The 12908-nt window shown below is 38.6% G+C and overlaps 1 protein-coding gene across 1 annotated transcript in view; it reads left to right on the forward strand.

Annotated features, from left to right (window-relative positions):
- Positions 1-12908, forward strand: part of CADPS (Ca++-dependent secretion activator) — a 507398-nt gene that overhangs the window by 395602 nt on the left and 98888 nt on the right. The window contains exon 19 of the mRNA XM_011998424.1: positions 8493-8599. Coding sequence (XP_011853814.1) covers positions 8493-8599 — 107 coding nt within the window. The remainder of the gene's footprint in view (positions 1-8492; positions 8600-12908) is intronic.

Below are 12908 nucleotides of genomic sequence, written 5' to 3' on the forward strand. Positions count from 1 at the left end.
CATAAAACAGTGCTTCTTAAACTTTAATGTCCATCTGAATCCCTGGGGATCTTGTTGAAATGTAGGTTCTGATTCAGCAGGTCTGGGGTGGAGCCTGGGAATATGCATTCCTAACAAGCTTCCAGGTGATGCTGAAGCTGCTGATCCAGGGATGGCACTTTGAGGGTCAAGGGGAATATAAGAGGTATTTAAATTGTCTTTCTATTATGAATTTCAAACACAACATTGCAGTCTCCATATATATTTGTTAAATACCCACTAGGTTCCAGGAGCTATACCAGATACCAGGGAAGTGTGTGATGAGCAAAAGCAGTCATGCTCCCTACCCTTGTTGAGCTTACCAAAAAAAAAGGTAGAAAACACGGGCATGAAACAAGCAATCACAATCTGATGATGATAGTAAAGGGAAGAAGCAAGGTGTCACAGGAATGCAGTACAAGGTGATTTTACCCAGGCCAGAGTCTTTGATTGCAGAGCAGGGGATAGTGCCAGAGAAGGGCATGATGTAGGTCAAAGGCTGGACCCCCAAGAAGTACTGACTGGGGTGTTCCCTAGCCTTGTTTCAGTGTTTGCCTCTATTCATCATTCCTCCAGATGCTCCAAGCTCCTGCCCAAGACTGCTTGTGGCAATGTACGTAAAAGTTTATTTGGGGACTAAGTGGGTACTTAGTAGTACTACTGAATCAGGGAAAAAAAGAACTCAAATAGCCTAAGCAAAAAAAGAGAATTTTTTGGCTCATGTAGCTAGGAAATCCATGGAGGAGTTGGCCTCAGAAATGAAAAATGTTCATGTGTTTTCATATCTCCAACTACTAACAGGCTTCTTTAATGTGACTGGAGCTAATGGTTGAAGTTTGCGAAGCAACATGCCCACAGATAGCACCAGCCTTTTATCCTAGCTAATGACTCCAGAAGAAAAAGAGCATTCCTCTCCAAGCAACTGTATACAATTCCAGAGAAGGGCCACAATGGCCCAGGTTGGGTCACATGCTAACCCCAGAGCCAATAATAGTACTCATGATGGTATGAGGTACTATGGTTGGCCAGATGTAGCTCATGTGACTGTGCCTGAAGGATACTTTCCTTGGAAGTCCCACCAAAATAACATGGAGTAGAGAAGGTAACTCCCCTGAACAAGGTTCTTGCACATAAAAGGACAGATTTCCAACACAATGTCCATGCAGAATTAAGCTCACTTTTCTTATATGCAACAGCTGAGCCCTAGGAACGAAGCCTGAGTTGGCATATGATACCAAATTAGAGAAGAAAAACCATCACAAGAGTGTTATTTCTTTCTTTAATTTAAATTAATTTGTATTAACTTAAATAAAATTATTTTTAATTATCTTAAATAGTTTTTGTTTTTGTTTTTTGAGACGGAGTCTTGCTCTGTCACCCAGGCTGGAGTGCAGTGGTGTAATCTCGGCTCACTGCAACCTCCACCTCCTGGGTTCAAGTAATCCTCCTTCCTCAGCCTCCTGAGTAGCTAGCTGGGAATACAGGTGAACACCACCACAACCAGCTAATTTTTGTATTTTTAGTAGAGACGGGATTTCACCATGTTGGCCAGGCTGGTCTTGAACTCCTGACCTCATGATCCTCCCGCCTCAGCCTCCCAAAGTGCTGGGATTGCAGGCATAAGCCACCGTGCCCAGCTGTCTTAAATAGTATTTAATTGAATTTAGACCCCTGACGTTATTCTCTGGCTTGGAAGCTTAAGATATGATGTTTACTATTCAGAATTCAGCTTAGTACATTTGTTAAGTAACCAGGAACTTTGGATAAGAGATAAGAGCTCCTGTGTAGTTTGTATGTATACTGAAAACACAGAGTATTTTATTTTTCATGAAAGCATTGCATTGGACAGGATCCACTGAGGATTCCCTTCCACTGATACTTGATGACCTACCCTGGCCCCAGCACTGCTGTAGGCCCTAGAAATACAGAATTCCCTGGCAGAGGGGGAGATAGACAAATGTATATAATTTCCTGTTATCAAAGGCCAGAAGTGCTCAGGTAGAAGAGTCAACAGAGGAGCTGAACCTTTGCTATGATGGCACTCTCTTTTTATGGCATATGAAGGCATAACCCTTATCATGAAGGGAAGCTCTCAAAGGTTTTTAAGCAGGAGCATGACAAGTTCAGATGTGTGCTTAACAGAGATCACTCTGACTGCTGCATGGCAGAGAATGAACTGCAGAAGAGAAAAGGGACTGAAGGCTGCCTTGGAGGCTTTAGCAACAGTTGAGGTGGAAATGATGAGACTGAGTCACATGCTCACCCCCTCGGCAAGAGTGTGGATGAGCACGTGATCTAGTATGGTGTGAGATAAAATCAAGACACATTTTGAAGGTAGACTAGACAGGCTATACCACCTAAGTCCTTACAGGGAAGAGACAATGATGCCTCCAATGAAAACATAGGAAAAATCCATGATCCATCCAATAGCCTTTATTAACACATACTTTAGACTGACCTAGAGCTGGAATCTTTTGAAAGGGAGTGGATATTGGAGAATCAAGGGGATCAAGTATACATAATAGACCATCCCACTAAAGAAATTGTATTAGATTTCAACCTTGCATGTTTTAAGCCTGTGTAGCCATCATTTTAGGGAAGCTGGGTATTCAGGATAGTATAATGTGGCTATCTGCTTAGCTTTCTGTTCCTACTTGAGCTTTTATCTACCCCCACCCCTAAATCATAGCAAATTGCTACAGGCTAGTTATTTTCTGTAATTGCATAATACAAACACTAACATCTTCAGCAACACATCAATAGGCTGGAACTTGGTAACAAGTGAGTTTCCATCAATCATATTCATCTCTCATATGATATTTCAGAGACTGGCAATTCACTAGCTGGAGCCAGAGATGGTCAGGTTATTTAAGGGCTAATTGGAGTGTCTCTCGCTCCCGGATGCATCTCTTCCTTGGCTTAGATGAGCATGCAGCGGAATTCTCTTTTTGTTTTTCTGCAGTCACATTTAACTCTCTCTCTGGAAGCCAAGCAGATTTAATTGTGTAAACATGAGCAATGGTAATTGGGTAAATGAAGTTGGAAACCAAGGTATGATGTTTTTGTTTTGCTCTGTGAGGAAAAAAAAAATAGGGAGCTTGTTTTTCTATGGTGGCAAACCTCACTGTCAGAATTCTGGACAGACAGTTGGCAGAAGGAAATCCCTTTATGAATTTCTCATCAAGACCCATTTAGCTGAAATATGTATCTGCTGCCTCATGGGTGATGGATCAACCCAGGGGCGCTTTATTGTTTTTTTCACCACCAGATCAAGTCTTTCTCTACCCAGGTTCACTTAACTGGGTGAGAATGAGTCAGGAATTTCCATGAGAATTGCACATGCAGGTAACATGCATTCATTGAAAGAGCCATGAGGATGAATTACCAGAAATGCTCTTAACTTTAGGCTGTGCTGTCAGTGGAAAACCAGATTTTAACAAAATATAAAATACGGAGTACTATTTTTTATGATAAAAGGATTAGTAGTTGCTTCCTTTTAAATGATTATCATTTAAAACTGAGTCTTCCAAATTCTATTTGCACACATTTTTTCCCAAACAATTTGAATAAGAGGAAACTGGTAATTTTTTTGTCCTGTATTCTAAACATTAAAATGGTCCAGCAAGAAAAGGATCTCACCAACTCTTGTTTTTAATGATGATTTTTACTAGAATATTATATTTTATCCATATTTCTCCATCTTTTTTTATTAATGTCACTAGAATTCCATTTCCTATATGCCTGCAGTAAAATTCATTTTCCCAGTTGAAAATTCAAGCAAACCAAAAAGCAAACTTGGCAATGGAGTATGTCCCTCTCACCATACAGATTGCTTTATAAACCAGAACTATTAGAAAGGAGCAAGTCCAAGGTTAATGAGACACTCATTAAAGAGAGAGAATTGCAGAAGCTGATAGTGCTCTGTGCCTGTATTGAAGGAGAGGCTATTGTTATAAGATGTTTGCTGTGCTGATATTGTAAACCACATGACAGATGGGTCAAGTGCTGATTACAGTATTCTAACATTTGGAATAGCAAGTAACATATTTGATAAGCTGGCAAGTTTTTATATATGATTCAACCCACAATATAAAAGCCACGAGAATTCCAAATTGAAAATAATTAAATGAGCTGGAAACAATCAGATACCACACATTTTCCCCCAAAATGACAGATTTTGACATGTTGAAATTCCACAAAGGGAGCAAGAATATTTCCTAGCTCACTTGAACTAATAACGGCCCTTCATCTGCTTTTGCAAAGCAATTAATTGCAGCCTTCTCACAATGTGGAGGTAACAATAAACATGTGTAGGCATCTCGAGCTTTACAGAGATCTGTCCCATAGATTGCTTTATTTGCTCTTATCAGCAACCCTGTAAGATATACAGAAAAGATACTCTCAATTTATAGATGAGGAAACTAAAGCACAGAGAGGTTCAAGTAGCAGATGCAAGGTTATGTAGAAAGTAAGTAACATATGGGGGATGACAAGCCAGATCTTCCAACTATTAATATATCAAGTCCTATTTCTGGTCATCTGTAAGGAAGAAGCAGCTATTAACGTATAGGTGTTCTTCATTGTACGAAGTGTATCTTTTTTTGGTCAGTGCTGCTGCTGCCATCATTCATGTGTATCCATCTGGATAAAGCATCTGGTATTTGCATTCAGCCTCTGAGTGTCTCGGTGGTGGTGGTGGGTGGGGGTTGCTGGTGACACTGGTAAGAGTCCTTGTCAAACAATGTCACACCTCTGTAGTGTTGAAGTATCGCCAAGAAAGCAGCAGCTCTCCATTTGTGTTTTATCATTTTTGCTTATTTGGTTGTTCTTTTCAGAGTTTGTCATCTTACTTGTCACCCTGTGTTAAAGTCACTTTGTCTTTACTTTTTTACTGTCTCTCTTCACCTACCCAAGCAGCTCCCCTGCCACCTCCTGGGCCTCCTCCTCCACCCACCCAAACGCAGACCAGCATGTTATATCAGAGGCTCAAAGGCATGCCTAGGCCAAAATCAAGTACTGTAAACTTTCATCATTCCTCTACTTGGCAGCTTTCTAGTTTAGTTTGCTTTTCTGTTCACCTTTCTTCTTGAAATTTTGTTTCAGTTTGGAACACCAAGCTGAGACTCGGGCTCTCAAGTATAATTTTAGAGGTTTTGAGATACTCAAAAGAGAGCATTTATTTCCAAATGTCCACATTTTTTTTTTTTTTTGTCTAGCTATGTCTGACATATGCAACATTTTCAAATCTCAATGTCAGCACAAAATAACATTGTTGTTGCATAACATTTTGCATGACAATTTTTTATGTGTTATGAGCTTAATTCTCTTGTATGAAATGGTTCTTAAGTATACTATATTTTTAGTTCCATTTTATCAGTGCTCCAGCTAGTGCAAGCTTGGGGGATAGGAATATTGTAATTCATTTGAAGACAGCAGAAGTGGCCAAAAAAAAAAAAAAAAGTCATTTCTAAGCACAAATTTCTCCTTGACTTCTGTTGGGGAGAGGGAAGAAGTGCTAAAGGATTTTGCACAATGTTTTCTTTAAAGACAACATCTTAGTAGTTCCATTTTGCCATTTAGCTAGTAGTACAGCAGCTATGCAAACAAACAGGAAAATAGTGCAGTGTCTCACTAATGTGGCTCGATCTACAGATGATGGAATCAAGGCTAATTAATAGTAAATGAAAGACTGGCTACATGGGTTAATTGGCAGATCAAGTGTTGTAGATTAAAGAATCCTTAACCTGCTCACTTTAATGGTTTTATGTTCAAGTAAAATTGCAAAGGGTTTTATTAAACATACTGTCTGTATATATACATCAGGCATACACATATCTGTGTACATGTGCAAACACTCATAGAATGGCTGCATGCACATGCACAATTTATGTGTATCTATTGATATCTATTGTAGTCAATCTAAGAGTACTGCCTATTAAAACAAATCTTCAGGTGGTCCTAACTGCAACATCTTGGATTTCTCCAAACATAAAAATTATTGACTTTTTTTTAAGTGCATAAAAATATCGGTAGGAATTATTTATGTATCATATGTCATAAACAGCCAGAATTCCCCTAGATTTGGTGAGTGTTTCACCCAAAAGGACAAAGCTCTCTATTTTTAAAGCAAGAGATTTCAAAGATGTGCCCCAGGTGGGATTTCCTGCAGATTTGTATTAATGTGCAGGCTTGTCTGTTACTAGAAAATGTATGTAAGTGTGTGATGTGTGTATGTGGGTGTATGTGTCGAATGGGTAATAAGCATAGGATGAGGAATTTGCAAATTGATGTGTAAATGTGAATATCAACTAATAAAAAATAGTAGCCTGTGCATATTTACTATCAAAATGCAAATACCTCACTCTACACATATTACCCAAAAATATATACACAGTATGTTTCTAGAAATGCCTGAAAGTCTACGAATGAAATTATGATAGTCTATTTATCAAATTGCTAACAGGTCAGATGCCCCCAAAAGCACAGAAGTCAATCTTGTCATACACTCTTTCTCTAAACACGTATTGCTCTAGACCAGGCAATAGGATGTCAGCACCTAAGCTCCCACATCTCCTTATTCTGAGTGTTGGTTATTCTCTGCCTAATCCACATGTGTATGTTTCCCATAGCCCCACCTTCAGGCTCTAACCATATCCAGCCACAATTCCATCTGGGTGTGGCAGAGATAATGGAGCTTTCTATTGACTTGAATCCAGGAAGCCCATTTTCACACTAGCCATCAGGCCTTGTTAGACTGAGACTTTCAGCACCTGGCTAATCTTACCCTGTCCCACTAATCACTCTTACATCCCATTTGCTAGAACACCCTTTTTGCTTAGTGTCTCACTGAATTTATTTTTCATTATTAAATCCTAAATTACTAATGACCTGATATGTTCATTACCTACCTAAGAAATGCATAAAAGAATATTAAGAAACTTTTGTTTTTGTAAATTAGCAATCTCTTATGATTTTGTTTAAGTCTGCCTACTTCCTCCCAACCCCTGCTGCCTGCCAGAAACCTTCCTATTTAGTAATAGGTAATTGTTTCTAGCAAGAAACATCCTGAAGCCAAAATATACCTGCTTCAGATGAAAAGATGAAAATAAGTTTTGCCAGTTCTTTTACAAATACATGTACCTACTTGGGGAATTCTACTAAATGATGTTTATTTCACTATATCCCATGTGCTCTGACTCTGAGGCTTTAAGGTTTGAAGAGGGCTAAACATGAAATACAAGTTCCCCTGGAATTCAAACTGGTTGAATCCAAACAGTTTCATTGGCCAAGAAAACCTTTATGTTTTGGCCAGGCATGGTGGTTCACGCCTGTAATCCCAGCACTTTGGAAGGCTGAGATGGGCGAATCTCCTGAGGTAAGGAGTTTGCTACCAGCCTGGTCAACAAGGTGAAACTCTGTCTCTACTGAAAATACAAAAATTAGCCAGGCATGGTGGCAGGTGCCTGTAATCCCAGCTACTTGGGAGGCTGAGGCAGGAGGATCACTTGAACCCGGGAGGCGGAATTTGCAGTGAGCTGAGATCACACCACTGCCCCCTAGCCTGGGAGGCAGAATGAATGAGACTCCATCACAAGAAAGAAAAAGAAAACCTCCTTTATGTTTTAAATATTACTCTTTTCCCAAAGGAAAACAGTTTGTAATTTTTTGGAACATAATGACATTGTCAAACTCATGAACTCAGCTCTAAAAAGAGGGCAAAATAAGCCAGGGTTCAGGTTCTTCTTGAGCTGGGTAAAAATGCAACACTTTCAGTTTAAGAGAAACTAAAAACAAAGAAAACAATTAAGTACACTGTTGCAATTTAACTGATAAAATTTCAATTGTAACAACCAGTAGCACAAACTACCACAACCCATTCAATAATCTACTCCTAACACCCTTTTAACAATTATTATTCCTGACTAATGGCCCAGGCATATCCAATTTTTCTTTTCTGTCTCCTCCCTGGACAACTTGAAGCAGACATTTGAATCTGCATTTTCAAAATGAACGTTCAACATACGCGGGCCTGCAATGAAAAATTACACTGTAGCATTTAATAACTAATCTAAAAAACAAATGTAACAACAATCAATATTAAACTCCTGTTAACCTTCCCACTTCAGGTAGCGTAAATACAATCTAGACAGTGATATAGTACCTTTATGCTGTCTTTAAAGAACATGTGTACAAAATGTCACTAAATTTGAAATGTGCTGTCACAGACCTACTATAGCTTCATATGCAAATTTGAAGCTGGAGCACTGCTTTTTCCTAATATGTATTATAATGATGGTGATAATAATAAAATGGCTTTATGGTTTGCTCACTAATTACATGGCACTTAACATTTGCATGAATTTTGTTTTTAAAAAAACTGATAACTACTCTCAATTTCTTATCCACTAGTTCTAATGGCCATAAAATTAGCCTGCCACTTTCGCTGAATTTTAACACAAACTCTTGTACTACAGAAAATGTAGGCCGATTAATCACTCCTGCCAAAAAACTTGAAGATACAATACGTCTTGCTGAACTAGTCATTGAAGTTCTTCAGCAAAATGAGGAGCACCATGCAGAGGTGAGCAGGCTTGGTGGGAAGTGTATCTTACTGTACCTTAGCTGAGCTTGCAGAGCTGATTTTCCCATCTAGATTGTGAATAAGATGCCTTAACACCCATTTTCTTTTAACTGGGATTGCAAAGGGAATGAAAGTGGAAGTTTTGCAAGAAGTCTTTGGAAGGTTATTTTGAACAACCAAAAAGTGGTTGCATGTTGTATGTTTCAGCCTAAGTTTTCAGATGTTTCTAGCAACAAACAAATGAGGTGAGTGCTTTTTAATCATTCAAGTAGCATCTGGTTATCATTGTCCAGAACACAAAATATTTTTTGGTTTTTTGTGATTGTTTTTGTTGCCACCACTGTTGTTTTTATTAGTAGTTATTTGGTGTGTGAACAAGAGACCTTCTTTCTCAATTTATTTCTGTAACTTACTCTGCTTGTACTAGAGTCGTCTTTTTTTTTTTTTTTTTTTTAATCTTAGATTGCCTGGGTTGTTAAACACAGTGATAGAAGCAAATTATTCTGTGTTGTGCAACTTGTCGATTCTCCAACATACATCTAAATAAATATAGCTTACTTTTTTTTAACAAACCACTATCAAAATAATCCTTTTGATAATAATTATAAACCAAGGGATTTCAAGGCTAACTAAATCCCAAACCTATAAGGACTTAACCTAACACTTTCAAGAAAAGATTCCAAAATTTCATGATGGTTAAATGGTTATATCAATGCTCATCTCAAAATTGAGATTTAAAATCATCTCTCTTAAAATAATCTTTTTGAAAATGGCATAATTCTCCCCCTATCTCTACACTCAGATTTACAACAAAGGGGAAAAATGACATTTCCTAAAAGTAATTTCTCAAGTACCTAAAATGACCATTCCATGACTAAATGGAAATTGCCAGTATAGTTAAATAATACATAATACACCATAAATCCAACCATCCCGACTAATGCCTGATTGCATATTTAAATTTCCTCCCTGTTTTTCTACTATTTTATTCAATCTTGGCTGATCGTGGCAGGGGAAAGAGGTATGTGACTAAACCGAATGAACCAGCCACCTGCTGTCATACTTTGTGCATGCCCTTCCAGTACCATGTCTTCTAATGGGACTTTTCCTGGTGCTCCTGCTTTCTAACACTGACCCAAGGAATGTAACGGCAACTTCCAGTGGACTGCTTGTGAAATGGGTGACCCTCCACATCAGGGTCAATGTGGGTGATTCTCCTGTGCGTGCATGAAGCAATTGATATACTTAACAACGACTGCAGTTACATCCCAACACAACGCCTCCTTCCTGCCTTGATTCTGTCCTTAGCCTGGTGTAGTTTCCTATGTCTGTCTGTACTTACCTTTATTACAGCAGATGAGTACCAAACCGAGTAACCAGTAGCTCGCCGGAGTGATACTAATCTTCCTCAACAACCGTCTCTATGTGAATCATATATACAGTATTTATATATAGAGAGAGTGCTGAAGAATTTTTTCCCTGAAAACCCTCAGAGAATGGGGGTAAGACCTCTTGAGGCAGGTAGAACTAATTCATACAGTATCTATCCGCAACGCACAGCCATGAATGATAAGGAAAAGCAAATCGATAACCTCCAAACATGTAAACAATTAAGTGGGTTAGAATATTTTTCCTATGCTATCCTATAGGATGTTCTTTTCAGACTGCAGGCATCTAGGGTTCCGGTGATGGTAAGTGTGTTCTTCTCAGGTGTCTTCAAAGTCATCTCCAGAGGCATGGAGGGGCTCCGGCCTGCCCTCCTCTGATCTGAGTGGTTGAGGCTCTTCCCATGATGCTGGACAAAACCCACACATTCTTGAAGACATAAATACAAAGAGGACAGTTTTCTCAGTCACAATTGTGCTTTTAAGTGAATCAGAGGAGAAGAAAAATGACAGATATACTTGATCTATAATCATGTTATTTTTTGGAGGCTGCTAAAGGCTAAGAAAGGGTGTATATTTTTCTAAATTACTCAAAAGAAACACCAAAAAAGGGCTTATATGCTAAACAAGGCACGTTTCACTTTTCCAAAAAGCCCTTTTTCACTGTGTTAATCCTTATCCTAAACTGCCCTAATAACCATCATCACAAAATGTTTTAATCTTATATATTCAAAAGCCATTCCAAGCAAATAAATAGGGTAGACATCAACTCAATTCCCATTACCAACTTTAAAACTTAGTAATGAAAACTTCAGCATACTTTGGAGTGCCTGAGACCAAATTTTCTTTTAGATAAATGTACAGAATTCTTTCCAAAATTAATAATTTTACCCAATCACAAAATCTTCTCCATCAATCAAAAGCTACCTATTGAGCATCTTCTATCTGCTGAGCAGCGAGGCAACTACCTTGGTGCTTTTTGAAAGACAACTAGGCATAGGACAGCCTGTCCTTCAAACAACAGAACACAGGGTGTCCAGGAGCTTAGGCTCTGTGCCAGAGAAGTTTGACTTTGAATCCTAGCTTTGCCTCTTCTCTTCCAGGATAACTTCTCTCATCCTGTAAAGTGTAGACAACAATAGATGGTCATTGTTAGAGTGGAAGGCCACGTTCAGTAAAGCAACTGGTGTTATGCCCGGCACAAAGTGAGCACCCCACAAAGGCTGGCTCTTGTGTTGCTAGGAACAAATTGCTAAGGAAACAAAATATAAGAATATCTAATTATCAAAGTGACAAAACCTGTGTGGAAAGTACCAAATGAACAGAATAAACAGAATGTGTTGAGAGCAGATTCATTTCAAGGTGCAGTGGACCAGAAAGGCACTACCACCTGTTCTCAACTTTCACTTACAGATTGAAATCACGTGGACAGCTCTTGAAAATTCAGATCCCCAGGTCTTGCCCCAGCTCAATTTATTGGAATCTTCCAGGGAGGTGCTGAGCATGGGTAATTTTTAAAAGCTGCCCAGGTGATTCCAGCGTACAACCAGGGTCAAGACTGGCTGGAGTACAGTAGAAGATGTAGCATTACCTCTGGCACACTAAACGTGGGGTTTTTCTTCCCCAGAAGAAAAAGTACGACAATTGTTTTCTACCGATCAATACTCACTACCATGTTCTCTGGGTGCTCAGTAAACTAAAAAAAAAAAAGAAGAAAAAGAAAAAAAAGACTAAATCCTAAGCTTGGATCTTGGCTGTGTGGCCATGCTGTTTGGTGGTACCATTCAAATCAAAGTAACTAGTAGGCTTGCCTCCTCCACCTAAAAAAAAATAAATAAAAAATAATCCTTAAAGACATTTTAAATTCCAAGATAAAGTAATTAAATGTCCCAAGGAAAGAAATCTCTCTAGCTAAGAATACATCGTATGTACACATATGCAGTATATGGTAGCAGTGGTCACATTTATCTCTTAATTGCAGCTTAACTCTGTTTCCAGAGTCTAATCTATTCACAAACATACACACACAAATTATGCCTTCATGTATGGTTGCTACACCTTCCCAATCTCTCTCTATGTATACGTATGTATATGTATATATGTATTGTGGTATCTAGATGAGTACATATATACATGTTAGTTTGTGTGCAAAATATACAGTGCGTTTGATGTAGACTGTACCCCTAAAGCACACGTCTTTGTCTTTGAATAATGAAAAACTCTGGGTAAGTATTTAGGAGCCAAAGTATAACTCCTTATTCTCCTTATTGTCTTTGGAAAAGGTTTATAAGACTTTAGATGCCCATGAACATTGTGAGTTAGCTCAAGTACAAAAATAGCATTCACCTGTATAAGCAAGCATAAAATAAATATTTTTTAAGCCTGGCCTTTCCCAACCCAGTCACACAGATTCTGTTCATTTAATTGGAATTACACTTTGGCTTTCTGGCTGTTACTGCCCTTGCTAGAATGATTTTATTCTTCTTGGAGAGTCAGGTTTGATTACAAGGTTTTGAAAAGAATTCCTTGAATGTACAAAAATAGTTCTGGTCCTCACTTATTCTACAGTCCCCAAATTTAAATTCTCTTGGTTCACTAGATACCTAAACTGTTCTACCAGACTCCAATAGCAATGATTCATACAACAGTAGTCATCGTTCTTTGCAGGGCTATTAATATCTAAATGATTATTAATGCAAGGATGGTAGATAGTTGCTCAATAATATATTAAATTACAATGAGGGACTAAGTTCTCTATAGATCGTAGAAGTGGCACTTCTTATGACCTCTGGTTTGCAACTTTTAAGTAAAAAATTTGGTAAGAGGTCCTGCACGGTGGCTCATGCCTGTAATCCCAGCACTTTGGGAGGCCAAGGCAGGCAGACCACCTGAGGCCAGGAGTTTGAGACCAACCTAACCAACAT

This window comes from Mandrillus leucophaeus, unplaced genomic scaffold (assembly GCF_000951045.1).
Source record: "Mandrillus leucophaeus isolate KB7577 unplaced genomic scaffold, Mleu.le_1.0 Scaffold57, whole genome shotgun sequence".
Lineage (NCBI taxonomy): Eukaryota > Metazoa > Chordata > Mammalia > Primates > Cercopithecidae > Mandrillus > Mandrillus leucophaeus.